General features: G+C 38.6%; 1 protein-coding gene across 1 annotated transcript in view; it reads right to left on the bottom strand.

The window, feature by feature from the left end:
• Positions 1-25694, bottom strand: part of Ryr2 (ryanodine receptor 2) — a 593927-nt gene that overhangs the window by 84269 nt on the left and 483964 nt on the right. Inside the window, 6 exon segments of the mRNA XM_028859656.2 lie at positions 2957-3008; positions 4889-4992; positions 7690-7786; positions 10327-10439; positions 11484-11528; positions 13566-13700. Of these exon segments, the coding sequence (XP_028715489.1) occupies positions 2957-3008; positions 4889-4992; positions 7690-7786; positions 10327-10439; positions 11484-11528; positions 13566-13700 (546 nt within the window).

Here is a 25694-nt window from a genome sequence, read left to right as displayed (position 1 = left end):
TATGTGAAGGGAATGTGGGTGTGTGCACAGGCTTGGGACAGTTGGGACAGTCTCACAATGGGAAGCTAGCTCAGGAGCCCAAGCACTTTCCTTGTATACAGGAGGCTGTGGGGTCAACTCACAGCCCTGAAGATAAATAAAATTTAAAAAGAAAAGAAAAAGAAATGCTCCACTCCCTCCCATATTTGAGTTATACTTATTTCCCACAGCCTGGCCTTTCCTACTCCCCTCATTCCTCTTCATCTCCTGAATCCTCTGAGATTTTCACCATACCTACAGATGCTTTCAATGTGTCCCTTGCTCAGACTCCCAGCCCCATGCAGATTTGAACACAGATTTACTGCTCTATAAGCTCACATTAAAGCTCTCTACCTTCCTTGTTTTCTAGTCATTCTTAGTATCTCTCTGTTCTTTAGGACTCTATCCTAAGCTTGCATCTGCTGCCTTCCCCTCAGGAGTGAGGTCACTGACACCCACTGCTTTGCTGGTATCTAATTCTGATGAATCTGAAGAGTGTACTTAGAAGGCAACCTGATATACCAGTCTCAAGATATGCATGCCCATTCATCTGTCTAATATCTTATACTATTTACTGTTACCGCTGCTGTGATCGAATATTTGACAGAAGCCATTTAAGAAGAGAGGTTTATTTTGCCTCAAAGGCATGAAAGGCAAAGTGACGGGACTGCTCCTGCCCATGGAGGCTGCTAGTTACATCACAGAAAAAGACAGAAAGCAAGAAAGCTTGGACAGGAAGCAGGCCAGCTGACAATCTTCCAAGGAAAACCCTTCAGTGACCCCCCTCTACCATCCATATCTTCTGCCCACAAGATTCCACAGCCTTGTCAGAAAGCAATACCCTCTGAGGACCAAGTGTTGAATTGCATGTGTCTGTGGGTTACCTTTCATATCAAACTGGAATGTGCTTCCACATGAAAGTCTCATGGTCATCCTTAATATGTCTAGGAGTGGATCTGTCATCTCTTTTCACTCAAGACCTGTCATTTTCTGGGGCTCTCCTCTCAGTATGGCACCCAAGGTTGAGATCTCAAAAGAAATGAGACCCCTGTTTTCTATCTATCTATTCTTGCTGACATGGATGAAATAACAGCAAATACTGCTACTTTATTTAATACCAGCCTTCTACAGTTAAGGACTTCTTTTTCCCCCCTTTTATTTTATTTTACAATACCATTCAGTTCTATATATCAGCCACGGATTCCCTTGTTCTCTCCCCGCCTTCCCCCCTCCCCTTCCCCCCAGCCCACCCCCCATTCCCATCTCCTCCAGGGCAAAGTCTCCCCCAAGGACTGAGATTGACCTGGTAGACTCAGTCCACACAGATACAGTCCCCTCCTTCCAGACTGAGCCAAGCGTCCCTGCATAAGTCCCAGGTTTCAAACAGCTAACTCATGCAACGAGCACAGGACCTGGTACCACTGCCTAGATGCCTCCCAAACAGATCAAGCCAATCAACTGTCTCACCTATCCAGAGGGCCTGATCCAATTGGGAGCCCCTCAGCCTTTGGTTCATAGCTCATGTGTTTCCATTCGTTTGGCTATTTGTCCCTGCGCTTTATCCAACCTTGGTTTCAACAATTTTCGCTCATATAAACCCTCCTCTTTCTCGCTAATTAGATTCCCGGAGCTATACCGGGGCCTAGTTGTGGATCTCTGCATCCAGATCCCTCAGTCGTTGGATGGGGTTTCTGGCACGACTATTAGGGTGTTTGGCCATCCCATCACCAGAGTAGGTCAGTCCCGGCTTTCTCTCGACCATTGCCAGCAGTCTATTGTGGGGGTATCTTTGTGGATTTCTGTGGGCCTCTCTAGCACTTTGTTTCTTCCTTTTCTCATGTGGTCTTCATTTGCCATGGTCTCCCATTCCTTGTTAACCCTCTCTGTTCTTGATCCTGCTGTGATCTCCCGCTCCCACAGGCTCTCTTTCCCTCGACCCTCGGGAGAGATGGCTCAGTGGATAAGAGCGCTGACTGTTCTTCCAGAGGAATTGGGTTCAACTTCCAGCACCCACATGCCAGTTAAGGACTTCTAAGAAACCTCACTACAGTCTAAGTAACTTATCCACAATACCCTCAATCGTTTCTCTACCATTTAATTACTAGGTTTTACATTTTTATTTATATATATATGGGTGTGCATCTACATGTGTACATACCTCGTGTATGCAGATGCCCCTGGAATCCAGAAGAGGGTGTTAGATAACTTGAAGCTGAAGTTATGGAGAGTTGTGAACCACCTGAGGTTGGTGCTGGGAACTGAACTCCAGACTTCAGCAAGAGCAGCAAGTGCTCTTAACCACGGAGCCATCTCTCTAACCCCTAATTAGCAGTTTTAATATAAGTGTTTCAACTTTTTAAAGACTTACTTTCTCTTGTATTCATATGTATGTGTGTGTATGAATATATGGGCATGTGTGCATGCAGGTGCTATAGAGGGCAGTGAAGGTGCTGGATCCTGTAAAGCTGAAGTTACAGGTGGTTGTGAGCTGCCTGATAGATGTGGGGACTGGGGCCTGAACTTAGGACCCTGGAAGAACAGCAAGTGAGCCTAACTGCTGAGCCATCTTTCCAGTCCCGTCTTTTACTCCTGTTGCCCCCATCAGATGTTAAACTCTACAAGTATATAATACATAAGTGTGTTTTTTTTTTCTTTTTCATCATGTTATCTTCCTGGTCTTGCTGTGTAATGAATGTGAGCTAAATGAAAGAATGTATGGGAAACTAGTGAATTCCTCATTCATAAAGTGTTGAATAGAAAATGATCTTGGGCTATCTAGGAAGTCAGAGCAGAAATCCCTGAAATCAGTGCAATGTTGGGATCTACACACTTCATGATTCTAAGATTTAACAATATCTTTTATGCAGATTCTTACCTTTAGACAAATAAAAATAGTTTTGTTTCATTAAATATTAAAAATCAAGAAAGTGTTATTTACCTTTGCCATAATATCCGCATATGCCATGTATAGAAAATCTTCCTCCAGTTTGCTAGGAAGCCAAGGGGGAAAGATCAGTTCTTAAGTAGAAGGCATGTTGTATGTAGAGAAAACACCCTATATAAAGTTTTTCAACATATGCTGTTTTTCAACACATATCCTGTTTTGACAGTTAAATGAGCACAACATGTAGGCAATGGTAAGCATCTACAAACAAACCATTGTACAATCAGAAAGCAAAGGCCATCAAGGGCTTCAGCAGATACACCCTGCCCCCCGGCCACCACCTTATAGCAGAGTCCTTCAAGTGTGAGAACAAAGCTGGCCTATTGCATACATGCAAATGAACATAAATGAAATAAACAATTTCTTCAAACTACAAAATATGAAGAAGAAAACAAAAGCAAACTCAAGTGGCACAGAGTTCTTGACAGCAGAGTGATATTTGACATCTAATGAAAGACCCAGCAAGTTAAAATGTCATAGTTAAAAATAATAACATGGCCAGGACAATGACTTTTAAAATTCAGAACAGGACAAAATATGTTCACTATTCTTTTTCTAAAGAAATATGAAAACTAGTACTACATGAACAACTAAGTCTCTATCAAGAATGCCTAACATTTACAAAGGTATTATAGCAGGTCCCAACTTCACTTATGAGAAATATCTTATTACCTGACCAGGCCAGAGAGAAAGTTGTTCTACGCTTATAGGATGAGATGGTTTTGTTAGTGGGGAATAATAATAGAGAGTAAACATGAGTGAAAGGATAGACCACATTTGATGTTAGGAAAGAGAGACAGCGATTGTTGCAGCATGCAGAGGCCACATGGTGCTTTCAGATCTATGAGAAGACTTATATGGATATATTGATAATTAAATGATCTCCCAGGGTCTGAAGAGAAAGAATAAGGCCTGGGGGCCAAGGGCAGGAAATCAACCAAAGGTTCCCCAAACTCTACCATGTTCCATCCACAGAGCCAACACCCTCCAGTGTCCCCAGTAGGGAAAAGGAGCCAAGGCACCTTCATTGCAGCTTCTGAGGTTGAATTTGTCATGTGACTCTACAGGAGTTTGCTCTTTGAAGCTTTGGTGCATTTGTAGGACCAAGATTAAAGGCAAGGAAAGTGGGAAATATCCTTGAAACAGATCTAAGAGATGCTACCAAAGGCCTCACCCAGTACCCAATGGCTTCCTAAGCCCTTAAGTGGGAGATACCCTTTAAAGGGATGCTAAGAGTCACTCTCACTGGTTTCCATGGATCCTCAGCAATGGATTTCACTTTCTATGAGTTATTTTGTTTTATTTATAATGACAGTATTGGATAAAACCTTTTGTAAGATTCAGAATCAATAAAATCAACCTAATACAGAGTTAAGAAAACCCAGAATTCCTTGATTTTTTTTGGGGGGGGGATATGTAAGAAACACATATGCATATATGGGTGTGTGAGTGGAGGTCAGAGGTCAACCTCAGGTGCCACTGTTTCTTAGAAACCATCCACTTTGGCTTTTGAGACAGGTTCTCTCATTGAACCCAGAGCTCACTGAGTAGACAAGGTTTGTTGGCCAGTGAACCCTAGGAATCAGCCTGTTTCTTCTTCCCCAGTGCTGGGTTTCACCGCCATGTCTGGCTTTTGATGTGAGTTATGGGATAGAGCTCAGGTCCTCATGATTGCGAGGCAAGAACTTTACTAACTGAGCCATCTTCCCAGATGCTCACTGGTAGGGTTTAAAGATACCCCCCCCCCAAAAAAAATGAAACAATGCTGATCTATGGGTTTATGTCAGACAGATCACATTGGTGAATTACTTCCTCTCTTGACAAGAACAGGATGTAACTGAGACATAAATAAATGACAGATAAGACTTAGATGTGGGTTTCTTTATCAGCATCTCCTAGGTCTGCTACTAACCCTCCCCACCATACCATTTCTCTGTTAAGGCTGTGCGGCTGAATAGAAGAATGAGCTGATGGAGAGGATCAACTCTTTTCATGGCTTCATCTTCTTCTGGAGGTTCAGCACCTGGTTTCTGAAAAAAAAATCAGATGAATATAAAATACATACCATTTCTCATTTAAAACAAATATTTAAGACAGCATGGTGGTTTATATCTAAAATCTCAGCTCTTAAGAGACGGAGGCAGGAAGATTAGGGGAATTGCAAATTCAAAGCCAGCCTGTGCTACATAGCAAGTCAGTGTTTCAATAACTAAAAACTGAAACAAAGAAAGTGTAAGTGTTCACCCAAATCCAGGAGCAATAGGAAGGATGTGTGTTAAGTTATGTGCATGCATATGTGTGCTTTGCATAATATATGATTTTTTTAGGGGAGATGGATGTATATGTGAGTATGCGTATGGGTGTGTGGGTGTATGTGTGGAGGTCAGAGGTCAACCTCAGGTGTCATCATTTCTTAGAAGCTTTGGTTTTTGAAACAGGCTCTCTTATTGAACCTGTAGCTCACTGATTAAACTAGGTTTGCTGATCAGGGAACCCCATGAATCAGCATATGATAGGTATTGTGTGTGTATATACAATGAACATGTATGTTCTATGTGTTTTGTGTATATATAATATATAATACAATACAGATATAAACCCAACATGCATATTGATTACAATACTGATGTAAAACAGTTATTTAACAGTTTGATCAAAAAATAGCTGAGCAAGAATAACCCATTAAAATTTAAAAAGAAAGCACTATTTTTTCCAGCAACATTTAAAACTAACAGAAAGAATATTTGGTACAGAGGAGAGTTCAGCTTCAGAAAGGGCAAAACATAAAATTCTATAATAAAATGTTGTCACATTATATATAACAATTAAGTCTACACAACAATATTTATCACATAAAATAATTTCTTGGCTTACCAAAAAAAAAATTATAGACAAAGAACACAAAATGTATTAATGACTGAGTATGTACATTTTTTTCATTTTTATTTACTTTTAAAATGAAAAATAACATTAGATAAATCTTCATCATTGAAACAAATTATTAACCATTTTTGTTGCATGCAAAATTGATTGATCCTGATTTTACTGAATGTTTTAATGGATTTTATGTCTCCAGATATATTCTTTCCCATTCAGCCTGGGTTTTTTCTATATCAAAGGAGAGTCTTAACTGTGATTAGTAGTCAAATTGTATGAGATATCTAAATATTCTACAGTTGTTTTTATTGTAAAGGCAAGTAGAATTTATAAAGAAAAAAAACTAATAGGGTTAGGGCTGGGGCTCAGTTGATATTGTGCTTGCCTAGCACATATGAGGCCCTGGGGTAGATCCCCAGCAAAGCATAAATTGGGTCTTGTAGCCCAAGCACAGAATTCCAAAACTCATGAGAGTGGAGATAGAAGAACCAGGAGTTCAAGTCTCTCTTTGGCTACATAGAGAGTTGGAAGCCAATTTGGGCAACATTGTCTGTTTGAAAGAGATGGGAAGGGCAATCAAAGTTAGGTTTTTAGACATTGTGTTGCATTTATTCATAGCTCTTGTAATTTTAATATAAGAGATCTTTAACTTGGAAATTGTAATGTATCCAACAACTCTATAGACTTCTGTGGAACCTGTGCTTAAAAATTCATTTGGAAAGATGGTTTAAAACAGTAGCTTAGCTTATAAAATATGTTGATGTTCCCAAGTCCTCCAGGGCATAGCACCCATCAAAACACAGCCTTCCTCCTGGCACTATCGGGTGGAAGTTCTACCTGTTGAGTACCATGCTTATCCCAACTTCCTCCTCCTCCACATGCACTCCACTTATGAGAAATACCTCATTACCTGATCAGACCAGACAGACAGCTGTTCTATGCTTATAGAATGAGAGAGTTTTGTTAGTGGAAAAAATTAAGAGAAAAACAAAATGTGAATGAAAGGATGGACCACATTTGATGTTAAGAAAGAGAGATACAGATTGCTGTGGCATGCAAAGAGAACACATGGTGCTTCCAGATCTGTGACAGGACCTGTGTGGATATGCATCTTCTGACCTAGGGTCCATGAGAAGACCTGTGTAGATGTGCATCTTCTGACCTAGGTTCTAGGAGAGGACCTGTGTGGATGTGCATCTTCTGACCTAGGTTCTATGAGAGGACCTGCGTGGGTGTGCATCTTCTGACCTAGAGTCCATGAGAAGACCTGTGTGGATGTGCATCTTCTGATCTAGGGTCTATGAGAGGACCTTTGTGGATGTGTATCTTCTGACCTAGGGTCTATGAGAGGACCTGTGTGGATGTGCATCTTCTGACCTAGGGTCTATGAGAGGACCTGTGTGGATGTGCATCTTCTGACCTAGGGTCTATGAGAGGACCTGTGTGGATGTGCATCTTCTGATCTTGGATGTGTGAGAAGATCCTGGTGAATGTGTATCTTCTGACCTGTTTACTTTTGAAAATCAGCAATAGTCTGTTAGTCTTCAACTTACTTGGTGTGGATAATTTCTTTTAGATTTTCATCTTGGCTTTAATATGGATAGGGCTTTGAATAGTTTAAGAGACTAACTGAACATCATTTAGTTAATAAAATAACTCATGCTTTTCATTTTATATTCTGAATTATTTGATATTGATAGGTATGCATTTTGGAAAATAAAAGAGGGGGATTTTTGTCATAAACAGTAAATGTGGCAACAGTAGAAATTAAAAAGTTTCCTAAGACCAATGTGTAGTGTAATGATTTTTTTCAATCCTCTTTCATTTTATAACTCCATTAAAAAACTTACTGCTAAATCTTCAATCAATTTATCCTCAAAATAATGCTCCTCTGTTTCAATCCAAGACTTTTCATATCCCTGAAGAAAAAGATTGACAGCCCGATGCCTAAAAGATAAACACAATGTCAAAGGGATTTTAAATATTTGAACAAGAATTCAATAGTACTTTATTATCAGATTATCTGTGTAACAAAATATAAAATAAAAATTAATGTCCTGTAACAGATTCTTCTCTTCACAGACAATTCCTTGTGCCATATAAAGGTAGGTTTCTCAGCTCACATATTGGCTCTGGGTTTAGTCCCAGTTCAGACATTTCTAAGCTCTGTAACATGTTAAGCTTTCAATCTTCACAATTCTCATACATGCAACAAGAATAATTGTATCTACATCTCCATCTTATAAGACTTAAAGTGAGATAAAGGGTAGGAAAGTACATTGGATAGATGTAAGTTAAATAGTGGCTATTATTTCCTGCTGTGAGTCTTGCTAAATAATATAAGCCAAAAGAAGAATTAGCCTATATTCAAACTAACTTCAAACATAGGCTCTGGACATTCTAGAGTGGAATGTATTATGTGAACTTTCTACAACTCTATGAATGAATATGAAATCTTGGAGCACTGATTTAAAAAAAATGTCCATCTGAAGTTGAAGAGGTGGCTCTGTGGTGTGCACTTGCTGCCTGTTCTTCAAGAGGATCCAAACTCGGTTCCCAGCACCAATGGCAGGTGGTTCATGACCACCTGTAACTCTAGCTCTAGTAGGTCTAATGCCCTCTTCTGGCCTCTGTTATTACTGATTGTATGTGCAACACCACAACCACCCCTGCACATGCCACACACATGCACACACACAATTAAAAAAATAAATTTCAAAAAAAGTTTGCCTATCAAATACAAAAAATTCAGTGAAGACTAGAAAAGTCAATGAAACACATCACAATGCTAATGAGATAAATGGGTAAGATTTAAGTGAGAAAGGACAAAAGAATAGTAAGTGGACATCATAATCAATGTAATAGAATGATATTGTATAAGGAAAGCCTGCATTCAACAATAACAGAGGTGTGTTAGGAAAGCAAGAGGCATAATGGTCAGATGGATTTAAGAAGAGCCTGGCAAACAGGAGAGAAACTAACAACATGTCTGGAAACACTCAAAAGCTCTGTAAATTCCTGCACATGAAAAAGGCAAGCCAAAGGAGGTATTCAACTGCTTTCAAGACCTAAGAGTCATGCACACAGATTTTTAGACTTTTAAATATACAACATGTTCAGGCCTTGGGAAATCCGTATTCACCTAGCTCAGCTCAGATGCTCCTGAAATGGTATAAGTGGTGTCTTTGTAAGATGAATCCTTTCTCCAGTGTTAGAAATTCAAGGAATGGCAAGGAATTGGTTGCTGTCCAGGGTTAGGAAAACAGAAACTTCAAATTATATTGAACCTTAAAGTGGGAATCAGAGAGGCAACCAGCCTGAACACTGTAGCATACAATGTAACAACCTGAAGTTGTAACCTTGCTATATAAACACACAGAAAGAAGGAGCTGACTTACAAGATCAGAGATGTTCCAAAGGGAGATACTGTTGAACTGAGCCCTGTTTACAAGACATTGATGTGGTGGCTTGGTTGAGAAATATCTCCCATAGTTCCAGCCATGTGGACACTTGCCTCTAGTTGGTAAAGCTGTTTGGAGAGGTGTGGCCTTGTTGGAGAAATGTGCTATTGGAGTTGTGCTTTGAGAGTTTTAAGACTCACACCATTTCCAATTTGCTCTCTGCTTTGTGCTTACAATTCAAGATGTGAGATCTCAGATTGCTACTCCATCTGCCATGTCTGTCACTCCTCTTCATGATGGATCTTACACCTCTGGAATCTTAAGTCCATATAAACTCTTTTGTCTCTAAGTTACCTTTGGTATTGGTATTTTATCACAGTAATAAAAAAGTAACCAGTACAGTAGGGATATGGTTACTTGCAGAAAGTTAAGAGTAGCAAAGAACCCACTGCTTTGGGAGAATATCCAGGAAGCTAGCACAGGTCATCAAGACAGACTTGAATGCACTATGTTATATCTCTCTATTAACAAGTGCATTGTTTTAATCCTAAGAGAACAGCAATGGGTCTGTTGAGTTCATTTTGTCATACCTGTAAGTCAGGAGAGTATCTTTTCTTTTCTTTGTATGAGAACAATTATACAAACAGCAGCCATAGCTAGCATCTACTGTCATCAGCATACTGACAAGCACTCTGTGCATATTAGTTCATCAGTCTGTCTTTGTACTTTATGGGGTCAGTCCTACCATAGTCCAGAAGGGGAAACCATAGTGAAGTGAAGGATTCAACTTGATCAATGTTGTGCAATACAGAAACTGAAGTTGAAATCTGAGCAACCGGACTTCAAAGAATGTTTCCAATTACACTGCATGTCCTCCTCTATGTGAGCAGATATTCCTCAACATATATCATTTTTAAATGACAGTGCAAACTATGGTTCAAACAAAAACATTGAAAAGAGGAAAACAAACTGATGAGTTATAAGAACCAATAACTCTCTCCTATTCATCCCTGGAATAGATTATCATTGTTACCCACTATTTAGAAAAGATAATTAATCTCTTTTAAACATTTAAAAAATTCTGACCTTGGCAGATTATACAAGGGGGCCATCCGGAAGCAGGCAACAACAGCTCTTTTTCTCTGCTTAGAGAGTAGTTTGTGCCACACAGCCTTCTTTGATCTCTGAGGATGTTCCACCTGAGGTAGAATGGCACAAATAAACAATAAACATACATTTACAGCCTCAATCCATCCTCAGTGATATTAATCAGCTGCATCTTTTAAATTTATTTCAAATTGCCTAACAATTATTTTGGTTAGGATTATATCCTCAAAATTACCCAAAGCTAAATTTGAGATATTTTCAAATGGTACTTAGTAAAAATTACCAAGTTTTCGAATAGCCTGTAGCTCCCAAGCCTTGTTATCTTTAAAATCAAAGAAACCAAAAATTATTCTACATAAAATCATTTTGCATCATTCTCAAAATTGTAAGTACTTGAAGTTTTTAATTTCATGTATATGCATGCATATTTGTACACACATGCATGTACACACATGTGAGAATGCATATCAAGGCCAGTGAACAACCTTGGGTGTCATTCCTCAGTTGCCATCCACCTTGTTTTGATTTTTTTCTTTTTTTGAGACAAGGTCTCTCACTGGCCTAGAACTTACCAACTAGGATAGGTTGGCTAGCCAGTGAGTCCCAGAGATCTATCTCCATCTCCCAAGTGCTGGAATTACAAGCACTTATTACCAGGCCCAGCTTTTTAAATGTGGGTTCTGATGACCAAACTCAGGTCCTTCTTTCATTTCTCTGATCCCCTTTGTGGGTCATTCCATTTTGTTTCCTACATAGGAGCATACTCACTTACATATCTATTGAAACTACTTTTATTATAAGTATGGGAACCAAAAATATGAAAAGTGTTAATGAAACTTTAACTACTGCTTTTTAATAAAAGAAGATAACAAGGCTTTGTGAGCTCAGTACCAGGAATAAATAGAAGGATTTAATATTACAAAAGTACTAAAATATGAAGCTATTTTTGTTAGGCAAGATAAATGAGAATTTGAAAGTTACAAGAAATGATGCAAACAGGCTATTTATTTGAATAATGGTGCTTGAAACTTCAAGAGAAAAAAGGAGATTAATCATAAGTATTAGAAGAAGATAAATTTCCAGTATGGTTTTGTCAATTAATTAGTATTCTCTAAGCAATGGAGCACTGTACTTCCCAGACTGAAATATCTCCGGCCAGTATACTCAGTATACTTAGATTTCTGGAAAAAATGAAAATGTTATGTTAGCCCAAAGTAAAGCCAAATATATTGTGCTTTGTAATAAATGCTCAGAATATGAATACAATAATTCTTGAACACATTAAGACTGACCGAGCCACTGCAGACATTTTAACAGAGCAATCTGTCTAACTGACAAGCACTTATTTCTCTGACTCTCTGTCCTCCATAAGATCAATGTAACAATCTAGCAAATGTCCACTTCAATTGCCTTCTTGATGGGAGTATTTGGTGGAATAAACTCTTATTGAGAATAGTGTAGATTAAAACAGAACCAAGAGCTGAGTGGTCCAATGAGAGCCAGTGTATCCCAATATAAAATTCTACTTTGGGATCTGAGACTTTAAAGGCAGCAGTTTTGATAAATACATGGCATTCTGCTAAGTATGATAAAACCCTTAGACATATATGAAGTTCTTGAGAATTTGAGATATAGTTGTGAGCCGGACAGAAAAGGGTCCAACTGGCATCTAGCCTCAAAAGTTGTCAAAAAATTATACAAGGAAAAATTTAAGTAGTGGGACAAGCTACTTTGAACTGTCTCCATATGTTATTTAACCAGTAAAGGCAGGGATAGATGTTCAAACAATATCTAGTATAAATCAAAGCAACATGTTTATTAATCTTATGGTTATATATGCAAATGTGGCTAAAGGGGGTAGAAAAATCAAAGCTTAATCCTTACAGCACAAAGGTAGGAAGGTTCCTGGGATGACACAGGACATTTTATTATTTCAGATTCAGTATTAAGAAAGCATACCATAAAAGTACTGTCAGAGACCCACTGGCAGACTACTCTAGCCTTTCACTTTTCTGTAATCATGTTTTTTTTTTTTATTTTAAGTATTTATTTCACTTGCGCGTGTTGAATACATGTTCATGGGTGGATGCTCACACCAATATGTTTGTGAACAGAGGGCAGAGATCAGTGTATTTTAAACCCTCTACACCTTAGTATTTGAGGCAGGATCTCTCACCTCACTGAACTTACAGGTCAGTGAACCTCACTCAGGCAGGCTGCCTAAACAGTAAGTCCTCAGGACCCCTGTGTCTCTACCCCATCCCAGTGCTGTAGCTACAGATATGTGCCACCATATTCAGCCTTTCCATGGGTGCTGGGGATCTGAACTCAGGTCCTCATGCTTTCACAGCCAGCACTTTACCTACTGAACCATCTCTCCAGCCCTCTAATGTTGCCACATTGACTAGATGTCATGTTTTAAAGAGAACATGTTTATTTGTGTATAGTGTAAGTTCCATGTAATGGATCTAAACTTTATACAAACAAACTAAGATATGTGTATGGAAACCAGACAATTGCCTGGATATATGTATTTTGTAAAGGACTGCTTTTAATATAATATAAATATACAATGTAACCTTCTAACTGAGAGTGTCTCAAGAATTACTGCTTTGAAGATTGTTGAACTAAGGGAACAAAGTAGAGATAAAAACACACAAGAACCTGGTAGTTAAAACAGGAGATGACTGTCAAAGGATGCAAAAAACATTTTCCTCATTTGAGGTTTTACTGTCAATGTAAGATTCTTCTATAAATGTAATTCGCTCTTTATCTCAGAGAGAAATTGTTCAAAAATCTCTCATAAAACCAAAAGTGAAGTAAAAGAGAAAACACTTCAGATATTAAACCAGTAAAAGACAAAATATCTCAGACATAATTTATATGAAGTATTAAAATGATATAAAAATAAAATATTTGAAATCTGGTATAACTCTGTGATACTTTGTTAGAAAGGTTTAGAATATACTACTAACAGTCTATAGAATTTTAGAAAAGTTTGAAAAATATAATAAAATTGAAGGCCTTGATCTCCTGAAACATACTATCTACAAATGTCTCCAAAAACTATAATCTTGGAAATAATTAATTATATGCTCATTGTAATCAATATTCTAAACATAAATGGGGGTTGGGTATCACAGTTAAAAATTAATGTATATTTTAAAAACACTTCATATGATTAAGGCCATTATGATAAAATTAAACAAAGATCTGACCTGCTCAAGATGGAAAAGTACATTTGCTATATCCAGGACACGCTCCACTGTCCTCTCTGGGTCTGAGGTGTCTTCTGTCCTGTTTGGCAAATCTTTATAGAGAGCCATTTGCCACCTGATTGCAGGATCTTCCAACTATGGGCAAGAAAACACAAGGTGGCAACTGGAGAGAGGAGGTGTCCAGCATGATCACTAACTGCTCTACCATGACCACTAAGCACACATAAGAGAGTACTAAAACACCCGCCAAACTATAGTTACACAGGAGAATCTAGGGAGCCACTGGACTGTGTGATAGCTCCTTTAATAAGATGCTACCATATCACCAAAACTTGCTGAGTAGATTTGAAACCTATATGCAAATACACAAATAGACAACCGTGGGAGGAAATGACAAGGTTAGTTTTGCTTGACTGCTATAACCATTTCTCCATGTCTATGTATATCTACACATATATACACATATCTTAAATATATCACTAAAAAAAAAAAATCAAGCAAGCGCTATTTAGAGACCACAAAAGTAAAACCTCATGTATTCATGAAATACTCATGTAGCAGACAGGATAGGAATTATACTATTGTTTATCATTTTAATCAGAGTTATGAGGAAGACATATAAGGAAACCATGAGACATGACCTACTGTTTGAGTGATTGGGAATATTTCCCTAGAGTAGTTAAGATGTAATTGCAGGGTAAACACATGGTGGTCAAACAGGGTGGAAGACACCAGCCTTGGCATCTTGGGCACCCAAAAACTCCATGAAGCCACAGAAGACCCTTTGTGTTGCTTGGGAAAGTCACCAGTCAGCAGCATAGGGCCAGGAAAGCACAGCCCAGAGGCCCTGGAACCTCCCAGGATTGTTTTTGACACTTTGATATGAAATGTCAACAAGAGTTCCAGGCATTTTTCCTGAGACAGAGATTCAGAAAACTGCAACAGTGAGAATGCCTGCATCTCCAGCAAATGTACCCCAGGAAGAACCATAAATGTGCAACCTAAAATCTTCTTAGATGATTAAACTCAAATACTGAAGCAAGGAACAGAGTTGAAATTTCAAGATTCACCCGGAAGACCGGGTAGTCTGCCCACAGACCTCCACCCTCTCTGTTCCCCCAGAAGACCCAATCCCCAGAAGGCTCATCCCTATTGCTGCAACTGAACACCAGCTGCAGCCTCCCTCCCCTCCTGTCCACACCTCCTGTGGATTCTACAGACCATCTCCTCCTGGCCTCTCCCCACTGCCTTTCATTGTTGGGTCCTAGCCCCCAACGCTGGTGGGACATTGCTTGCTCAACCACAGGCCACACCAGGTAGGCTGCCTATGGTCCTTCTCTGTTCCCCCAGGAGACCCAATCCCTAAGGCTCATCCCTAGTGCTGGAACAGAATACCAGCAGCAGCCTTATTTCTGCCCTGCCCATGCCTCCTGTGGATCCAACAGACCATCCCCTCCAGACCTCCCTGCCTCTACTCTTCACTGGATCCTGGCCTCCAACGTCAGCAGGAATTCCTCCCTGTGGACATACCAGCTGAGTAGGGCAGTAAAATTGGCAACACATAGCCATCACACTCCCTGAAAATCCAGAGAGGAAACAAAAGCCAAGGAACAATACACCACCCAACAAAGGCAAACCCAGAAGTCAGCACTTAGACCTATTTTCACTCCAAACCCAGATACCTAGGTGCCAGCTTAGGAGCACAATCAATAGCAGCAAAAGCAATAAGTCTCCACTAGAGCCCAGTTATCGTACCAAAGCAGGCCCTGAATATTTGAACATAGCTAAAACACAAGAAAAAGACCTGAAAACCAACTATATGAAGATGATAGAGGTCCTTAAAGAAGAAATGAATAAATCCCTTAAAGAAAGCCAAGAAAACAAACAAAGAACAACTAAAGGAAGCAAACCTGTTCAAGATGTGAAAATGGAAATAGATGCAATAAAAAAAAAATCACAATCTGAGAGAATCCTGGAAATGAAAAATTTAGGAATTCAAATGGGAACTCTAGAGGCATGCTTCACCAACAGAATATAAGAGATAGAAGACAGCATCTCAGACATTGAAGATATGATAGAAGAAATGGATACATTGGTCAAAGAAAATGATAAATCTAAAATGTTCCTAACATAAACATACAAGAAATCTGGGACACCATGAAAAGACCAAATCTAAGAATAATAGGAATAGAGAAAGGAGAAGAATCCTAGCTCAAAGGCCCAGAAAATGTTTTCAACAAAATCATAGAAGAAAATTTTCTTAACCTAAAGAAAAAGATGCCAATAAAATTATAAGATGTAGTGGGTAGCCATTCCAGCTTGGTTCTGGAAGTTCCAACCCCCATTGAGACTCTGGCAACTGTCACACCTACGAGGTGGGGCGAGGGGAGGCGCCCGGGGACCCGAGAGCTGGATGGGTCAGCGCTCTCGCTGGGCGCTCTCTCGGTGCTGGGACGCTGACTGGTGCAGATTGACTGTGCAGAGCTCCGGAGAACACCACTGGACTGCGTTACACCTTCCCCAGACCCTGCGACTTACCCATTACTTAATTTGTGAGTTACGCCATTAAATAAATATCCTTTTAACTACGTGGAGTGGCCAAAATAATTTCTCCAATATCTGGCGCTCACATGGGGCAAACTCCAAAGGCCTGGGCGGCTCCCGCCATCTCCTCCCTAGCTGGCGGGTACCTAAACCCGCCTGCAAAGTTCCATATAACCAGGGAACACCTACATGGTTCCATTCCTGAAAAAGGGAGCAGCTAGTCCGATCTCAATTCCCTAGCTTAGCCCCAGACCAGCGAAAGAGGCAGGAGAGTGCTAGCTCCGATTTCCGCCATCTCCACCATTTCTGCCATCTCCCTCCGACTCCAGCCAAGATCACCAGCAGGCCCTGTTTCGGAGCTGTACCAATGCCACCTGCTGGCTGAAAAGTGCTACTACACGCCCCCAATCCCACGAAAGGTAAGCATATTATTTCAAGTAAAGGTACTTGATAATTTTACACCTTAAAATTGACTAACAAATTTTGAGTAATTCGTGTAATATGGCCGACAACATTACCTCACAAGAATTTAAAAACCTTTTTGCCTGTATGATGAATGACATCTTCCTGGAAATATACGACATTCCTAAGGCATATCTGGGCTATACCATTTTGGCATTCATCATAATAATTCACACAGTGTTCAAACACTGGTTTAAGAACAAAGATGAGTCATTATTGGGACTGATACAGGCTTTAAAAGATAGCAATGAAGGCTTACAGAAAAAGATTCTCTCTCTGGAATCTGCTTTCAAAGATAGCAATGAAGGCTTAGAGAAAAAGATTCTCTCTCTGGAATCTGCTTTCAAAGATAGCAATGAAGGCTTAGAGAAAAAGATTCTCTCTCTGGAATCTGCTTTCAAAGATAGCAATGAAGGCTTAGAGCAAAAGATTCTTTCTCTAGAATCTGCTAATCAAGATTTACAAAACAGGCTTGTACCCAAAATTGATTTTATTGATAATAAATATGAATATTTAATGGATAGAACACTAACTCTCCAGAGTGAAGTTGTGGCTACTCAGACAGTATATAAGGAAGAAAGATTATCATTAATTGATAGGATAAGGTCCATGGAATCATGTGTTTCTGAGGAACATAAAAACTTCTATGATTCCATGAGAAATATGGAGTCCCTTGCAAGAGAGGAGGTTCACTCCCTAGAACAGACCCTAGGTGCTCGTTTGCAAGCCCTAGAAGAAACTCTCAGTAAACATGACAAGGGAACTAATAAGCAGAAGGTCAAGACCATAGAGGTTGTAACATCTCCAAATGGCTCTCATACAATGGCTTATCCTGTTATTGTCCATGAGAAGCCAGCAGATGACACACACCCCGAGCCATATATGACATATACATTACAACCAATTTCAACAAGGGACTTTAAAAATATAAAGGAAGCAGTAGTTACGTATGGGATACAATCCACATATGTAAAACAGATGTTAAATTCGTGGTCTACCTCACATAGAATCATTCCAGATGACTGGCATCAGTTAATTTCAGCTGTTCTAGAATATAGTCAGCAGTTACAGTGGAAAAGCTGGTTGAGAGAAGAGGCAAAAAATTTAGAACAACAAGGTAAAATCAGAGGTTTTGTGATCTCCCAAGATCAAATACTTGGTGAGGGATGTTTCGCTGACAGGAATGTACAAGCCACTTATGATGAGCATACAATATCCCTATGCCATACAGCAGCTCTAAATGCTTGGGAAAAAATTCCAGAACCTGGAAAACCAACTGAGGTATACACAAAGATATTTCAGGGACCGCATGAACCCTTCACTGATTTTTTACAAAGACTGAACAGAGCTATAACAAGAGCTGTGTCAGACAAAGAATTAAGAAAAGTATTAACTGAGTCCTTGGCGTTCGACAATGCTAATGCAGAATGCAGAAGAATACTTACACCATTAAAGATCAGATCAGCTCCTTTGGAAGAATGGATTCAATATACTAATGGTGTTCAGTCTCTTAACTACAGTAATGAGGCTTGGATAGGAGAGACAAATCCCAGAGGTGAAAGAAGGCCCCGTGTTACCAAATGTTTTAAGTGTGGTACACCAGGTCATTTAAGTAAAAACTGTACATGGGGTACTCCTAGAAGCAATACTCCTTCTAGGAATAGCCTAAACAGGAGACCCCAACCACCTCCTGGATTATGTAGAAGATGTGGCAAAGGCCGACATTGGACCAGTGAGTGCAGATTAAAAATAGATATACAAGGCAACCCTTTACTGGCGGGAAACACCTCAGGGGGCCTCTTGCAGGCCCCCAAACCAAACGTAGTATGAACATTCCCTGCCACTGTGGAAGAAATTCCTCTCCAGGACAACTGAATAAACCAATGCCTAATGTAAAAACTGATACTGCAATGGATGATAAAACAGCTTTGATAGCTGGATCACCGTTTACAAAGAACACTATAAAACAAATATTTTGGCAGACTTCCATAAATGAACAAAGACCAAAGCTTAGAATTCGAATTAATGGCCTGGTTCTGGAGGGCCTGGTAGACACAGGTGCAGATGTGACTATAATTACACCAAAATCATGGCATCCGAATTGGCCTCTTCAAGAGGTAGATGTCCAACTGTTAGGGATTGGCACCCTATCTCAGATAAAACAGAGTTCGAGATGGGTTGAATGCATAGGGCCAGAAGGACAGAGAGGAAGGCTGAAGCCTTATGTAGCAAATGTAGCAGTTAAATCTTTGGAGCCGAGATCTGTTACAACAGTGGAATACCCAGATTAAAATTCCTACACTTTCAGAAAAGGAATACAGACCAATGCATGTTTCTAGGAATAATATCATAACACGCTATGCAGAAGAAAGGATATTAAAAGCTCCAAGAGAAAAAGTCCAAGTAACATATAAAGACTGACATGTTATAATTATACCTGATTTCTCAATGGATACTCTAAGACAAAGAAGGGCCTGGACAGATGTGCTGCAGATTTTAAGAGACCACAGGTGCTAGTCCAGACTTCTATGCCAGCAAGCAAAACTTTTAATCACCACAGATGGAGAAAATAAGATATTTCATGATAAAGACAAATTTAAACAATATCTATCTAGGAAGTTAACTACACTCATGAAAATGCAAGAAATAAATAATCTCACACCAGCAAAACCAAAAGAAGTGAAACACACAGAGAGACAGAGAGAGATACACACACATGCACACACCTCTACCACCAACAAAAACAAAATAACAGGAATCAACAATCATTGTTGTTGATATCTCTCAATATCAGTGGTCTCAATTCCCCAATAAAAAGACACAGACTAACAGAATAGATGAGAAAATAAGATCCATGTTTCTGCTGCATCCAAGAAACATCTTAATATCAAAGATAGATATTACCTTAATGTTTGAAAAAGATATTCCAAGCAAATGGACCTAAGAAGCAAGCTGTGGTAGCCATTTTAATATCTAACAAAATAAACTTCAAACCAAAACTAATTAAAAGAGATGTGAAAAGATACTTCATATTCATCAAAGGAAAATTCCATCAAGATGACATTTCAATTCTTTTTTTGTTTGTTTGTTTGTTTTTGGTTTTTGGTTTTTTGAGACAGGGTTTCTCTGTGTAGCTTTGTGCCTTTCCTGGAACTCACTTGGTAGCCCAGGCTGGCCTCAAACTCATAGAGATCTGCCTGGCTCTGCCTCCCGAGCAAACACAAGAACACCCAAGATTGTAAAAGAAGCAATACAACAGTTTAAATCATATATTAATCCTCACACACTGATAGTGGAAGAATTCAATTCCCCATTCTCATCAATGGACAGGTCATCCAGAAAAAAAACTAAACAATGAATTCTATGCTGGAGCTAACAGACATTTAAACCAAATGACCTAACAGGTATTTATAGGACATTTCACCCAGTTACAAAAGAATATACCTTCTTTTTAGCACCTCATGGTACTTTCTCCAAAATTGACCACATACTCAGGAATAAAACAAGTCTCAACTAATACAAGAAAATTGAAATAACTCCCTGCATGCTACCAGATCACCATGGATTAAAGCTAGATATATATCAACAACAATAGAAACATTAGAAATTTACAAACCCATAGAAACTGAACAACTCTCTACTAAATAAAAAATGTGTCAAGACAGAAAGAAAGAGAGAGAGAGAGGAGAAAGGAAGGAAGGAAGGAAGGAAGGAAGGAAGGAAGGAAGGAAGGAAAGAAAGAAAGGAAGGAAGGAAGGAAGGAAGGAAGGAAGGAAGGAAGGAAGAAAGAAAGAAAGAAAGAAAGAAAGAAAGAAATCAAAGGTTGTCTAGAATTCTATGAAACTGAATACACAGCATATCCAAACTTATGGGACTTAATGAAAGCAGTGCTATGAAGAAAGTTCATAGTACTAAATGCCTACATAAAAATAATTGAAGAGATCTCATACGAGCAATTTAGCAGAACACTTGAAATATCTAGAACAAAAAGAAGTAATCACATGCAAGAGTAGTGGATGGCAATCAATAATCAAACTGAGGGGTAAAATCAATAAAACATAAAGAGAATGATACAAAAAAATCAATAAAACAAAGAGTTGTTTCTTTGAAAAAATCAACAAGATTTTCAAGCCCTTAGCCAAATTAACTAAAAGGTGAAGAGAGATTATCCAAAATAACAAAATCAGAAATGAAAATGGGGGACATAACAACAGACACCGAGGAAATGTACAGAAACTTAATGATATACTTTAAAAACCTGTATTTCATGAAACTGGAAAATTTAAAAGAAATGGATAATTTTCTCAATAGGTGCCACTTACCAAAGTTAAATGAAGATCAGGTAAACAATTTAAGTAGATTATAATCCCTAGTGAAATAGGAATCTTTGCAAGTCTTCCAATTAAAAAAAAAATGCCTAGGACCAGATGGTTTTAGTGCAGAATTCTACCTGACTTTCAAAGAAGAGTTAACACCAATACTCCTCAAATTCTTGCAGAAAATGGAAATAGAACATTGCCCAGTCCATTTTATGAGGCCACACTTACCCTGGTACCAAAAACACATAAAGATTAAACAAGAATGAGAATTATAGACCATTTTCTTTTATAAACATAAATTCGCAATAAAATACTTGCAAACTGAATCCAAGAACACATCAAAAAGATCATATACTATGGTCAAGTAGGTGTCATCCTGGAGATGCAGGATGCAGCAATGGTTCAATATACAAAAAAAATCAGTAAATATAATCCACCATATAAACAAAGTGAAAGAAAAAAAATCACATGAACATTTCATTAGATGCAGAAAAAGGCTTTGACAAAATACAGCACCCTTCATGACAAAAGTTGTAGAGAGATTAGGGACACAAAAGACATATGTAACATAATACAGGTAATTTACAATAAGTCCATAGCAAACATCAAATAAAATGCAGAGAAATTCAAAGCAATTCCACTAAAATCCTAAAATCGAGAAAAAGACAAGGTTGTCCACTCTCTCCATATCTATTCAATATTAGTACTTGAAATTTTAGCTAGAGCTAATGGCAATTAAAGGAGACCAAGGAGATAAGAATTGAAGAGGAAGAAGTAAAAGTATCATTATTTGCAGATGATATGATAGTATATATAAGTGACCCTAAAATTTCCACCAGAGAACACCGAGTTAATAAACACTTTCAGGAAAGTGGCTGGATAGAAGATTAACTCACAAAAATCAGTAGCCCTCCTATTTACAAAATGACAAATTGACTGAGAAAAAAAGAAATGGAAACAACATCTTTCACAATAACCTCAAATAATATCAAATATCGTGGGTAACTCTAAACAAGCAAGTTAAATACTTATATGATAAAACTTTAAGTCTTTTAAAAAAGAAATTGAAGAAGACATCAGAAGACGAAAAGATCTCCCTTATTCATGGATCAGTATAATTAACATAGTAAAAATGGCCATTCTACCAAAAGCAATATACAGATTCAGTACAATCCCCATCAAAATTTCAACACAATTCCTTATATACTTTCAAAGGACAATTCTCAACTTCATATGGAAAAACAGAGAACACAGGATAGTTAAAATAATACTGAAAAATAAAAGAACTGCTGGAGGTATCACCATTCCTGATTTCAAGATGTACTATAGAGCTGTCGTAATAAAAATAACATGATATTGGCATAAAAACAGACATGTTGATCAATGGAATCAAACTGAAGACCCAGACACAAATCCATACTCCTATGGACAACTCTTTTTCGATAAAGAAGCCAGAAATATACACTGGAAAGAAGAGAGTATCTTCAACAAGTGGTGCTAGATATCTGCATGTAGAAGAATGCAAATATGTCTGTATTTATCACCCTGCACAAAACTCAAGTCCAGGTGGATTGAAGACCTTAACATAAAACCAGATACCCCGAACCTAATAGAAGAAAAAGTAAGGAATAATCTTGAATGTATTGTCAAAGGAGACAACTTCCTGAACAGAATACTGATAGCACAGGCACTAAGAACAATTAATTAATAAATGAGACCTTCTAAAACTGAAAAGCTTCTATAAGACAAAGAACACCATCAAAACAGCTGCCTACAGAATAGGAAAAGATTTTTACCAACTGCACATCTGATAGAGGAATAATATCCAAAATATATAAAGAACTCAAGAAACTAGATATCAATAAACCAATAAAATAATCCAATTAAAAAATGAGGTACAGATCAAAACAGAAATTTCTCAATAGAGGAATCTCAAATGGCTGAGAAGCAATTAAAGAAATGTTCAACATCCTCAGTGTAGCAGAGATTTGGGGCCCCAAACCAAACCAATGATTCTTTGAGATAAATGCCTGCATGTTAAGATGTATGGATAAAGGGGTTTACTGCATGATTCACTGTGTCACGCTGCAGCTTCCATGAGGAGACTTTCCCTTTCTTCCTCTTTTTCAATCTTAAATTTTATTTTATTTTATTTTCAGGGAGGAGGGAGTTGGCAGAGGGAAGATGTAAGGGACAGGAGATGGGTGGGATCAGGATGCATGATGTGAAAGACACAAAGAATAAGTTAAAAAGGAAGTTAAAAAGAAAACAACCTTAGTCATTAGGGAAATGCAAATCAAAACTACTTTGAGATTCTATCTTACACCTGTCAGAATGGCTAAGATGAATAACACAAGTGACAGCTCATGTTGGAAAGGATGTAGAGCAAGATAACATTACTCTATTACTGGTGGGAGTGCAGATTTGTACAGCCATTATAGAAATCAGTATGGTGGCTTCTCAGAAAATTTGGAATCAATCTACTTCAAGACCCAGCTACACCACTCTTGAGCAAGGTCATTTGCTCAACTACATTCATTGAAGCTTTATTCATAATAGCCAGAAACTGGAAACAACCTAGATGTCCCTCAACTAAATAATGGATAAAGGAAACGTGGTATATATACACAATGAAGTATTACTCAGCTGTTAAAAACAATGACATCATAAAATTTACAGGAAAATGGATAGAACTAGAAACATCATCCTGATGGAGGAAACCCAGACCAAGAAAGACAAATATTGTATGTATTCTTTTATAAGTGGATATCGATTGCTGTTAAGCAATTGATAACCAAGCTATATTCAGTAGAGCTGGAGAGATTAGGTTAAGAGGAAGACTCTAGGTGTGGGGGGCGCATGGATCTCCCTGGGAAGTGGGACATTCAATAGATTTTGTAGGTGAACTGGAGGTGGGTGGAGATGGGAGCAGGAGGGATCAGGTGGCAAGGGAAATGGGATGGAGGGAGAGAGTGCAGGGACAGATAGCTAGAAATGAGGGACCTTTTGGGGGCAGTGTGGAAACCTACTACAATGGAAACTTCCTGGAGCCTATGAGGATGATCCCAGTGAGGACTCCTGGTAATGGGAAATATGGAGTCTGAACTGGCCATCTCTTATAGCCATGAAAGGCTCCCAGTGGCAGGATTGGGTTTCATTCAGTTGAGTTGTTGGCCTGGGAGTTCTGTGGAGATTTCCAAACAACCCAGGCTGCCACTAGGACAGAGGGTTACTCTCTGCAAACTTACAGCAGAGCTTCATTGTCAAGGACAATATCCACAAAGCTCACTGGACTTGGAGAGGTTAAGCTGGCACCTGCATTGAGTCTTAACCCTTTTGTTCTAGTATCTTTGGTGTGGAAAGGTACTCTGCAGGCTATTGAAAGAGAAAGGTGGACACCAATTCAGCCACAAAACCTGTGACCTACAATCTGTCCTTCCTGCAAGATGTGCTGGCACAATAGTGGTATAGAACTTGTAGCCAACCAATGTCTGATTTAACTTGAGGCCCATTCCACATGAGGGTGGAAAAACTGTAGGAGTCAGAGACAATAGAGGACACCAGGAGAACATGTCCCACTAAATCAACTAAGCAGGGCTCATATGGGCTCATAGAGACTGAAGCAGCAGGTACAGGGCCTGCAGGGTCTGCACAAGGTTCTCTGCATATATGTTGTGGCTGTTAGCTTGGTGCTTTTGTGGGACTCCTAACAGTGAGAACTGCTGTGTCTTTGACTCTTTTGCCTGCTCTTGAGACTCTCTTCCTCCTCTTGGGTTGCCTTGTCCAGCCTCAGTAGGAGGGTTTTTACCTTGTCTTATTGTATTTTGTTTTGTCATGTTTGGCTGTTGTCTCTTGGAGGCCTGCTCTTTTCTGAGGGGAGATGGAGGGGAGTGATGCAGAGGAGAGGGGAGGTGGGGTAGAAGCTGAGAGGAGTGGAGGGAGAAGAAACTGTGATCAGGATTATTATATTAGAGAAGAATCTATTTTCAATTTTAAAAAAAAGAAAGAAAAAGTAAAACAGACAAAATGAAAAACTAAAAAGGATGCACTTAGGGTGTAAGGTTGAAGTGGAGACAGACAAAGGCAGCGATAGGGTAAAGATGAGCCTCACCTGCCTCTTTCCTCCTCACACACTAACTGTTGAAAGATTCGTGTGTATTTATAAGTCATGAAATAGGCCCACAGATAACTCTAAACTTATGGAGTTTTCAACATAGCAAATTCTCAATGGAATTAAGACTTTAAATAATATAAATTAATATAGCATATAACTTTTATACTCAACAAAAATAAATCTCAATGTTTTATTTGGGAATACTGTCATATTTCATAATAAAAGTTCAAAATAAAGTCTTTGTGGTTTATTTTTTAATATTTTATTTCTTAAACTGTGTATATGTGTGTCTCTATGCAGATGAGTGCATGTACACATGTGGTCTAGTATAGGATATCAGATTCTCTGATGTGAGTGTTGGAATCAAACTCCTCTGAAAGAACAGTTAAATGTTAATGGCTGAACCAGTTCTCCAGCTTTAAAGATTTTTTTTAAAACTATTTTTTCTTCATGTTTAAGACAGGCTATAAAATCATAAAACCTGATTGATACAAACATCTTAATGGGAGAAAAGCCTGTCATTTCAAAGAAATAAAACATAAGATCCATGCTATTAAAAGTAGGTAAAACAATTTCCATTTTTTTTCTCCTCCACTTTAGAATTCCCACTGGAAACAAAACTGGATTTTATGAAAAAGAAACAAACAGAGATCTTCTTAAACTTCCAAATTCCTAAGAAAGCCTAGCTTC

The sequence above is a fragment of the Peromyscus leucopus genome, chromosome 5, assembly GCF_004664715.2.
Source record: "Peromyscus leucopus breed LL Stock chromosome 5, UCI_PerLeu_2.1, whole genome shotgun sequence".
NCBI lineage: Eukaryota > Metazoa > Chordata > Mammalia > Rodentia > Cricetidae > Peromyscus > Peromyscus leucopus.
Note: the sequence above shows the minus strand (reverse complement) of the source record. Positions and strands in the feature narration are given on the sequence as shown.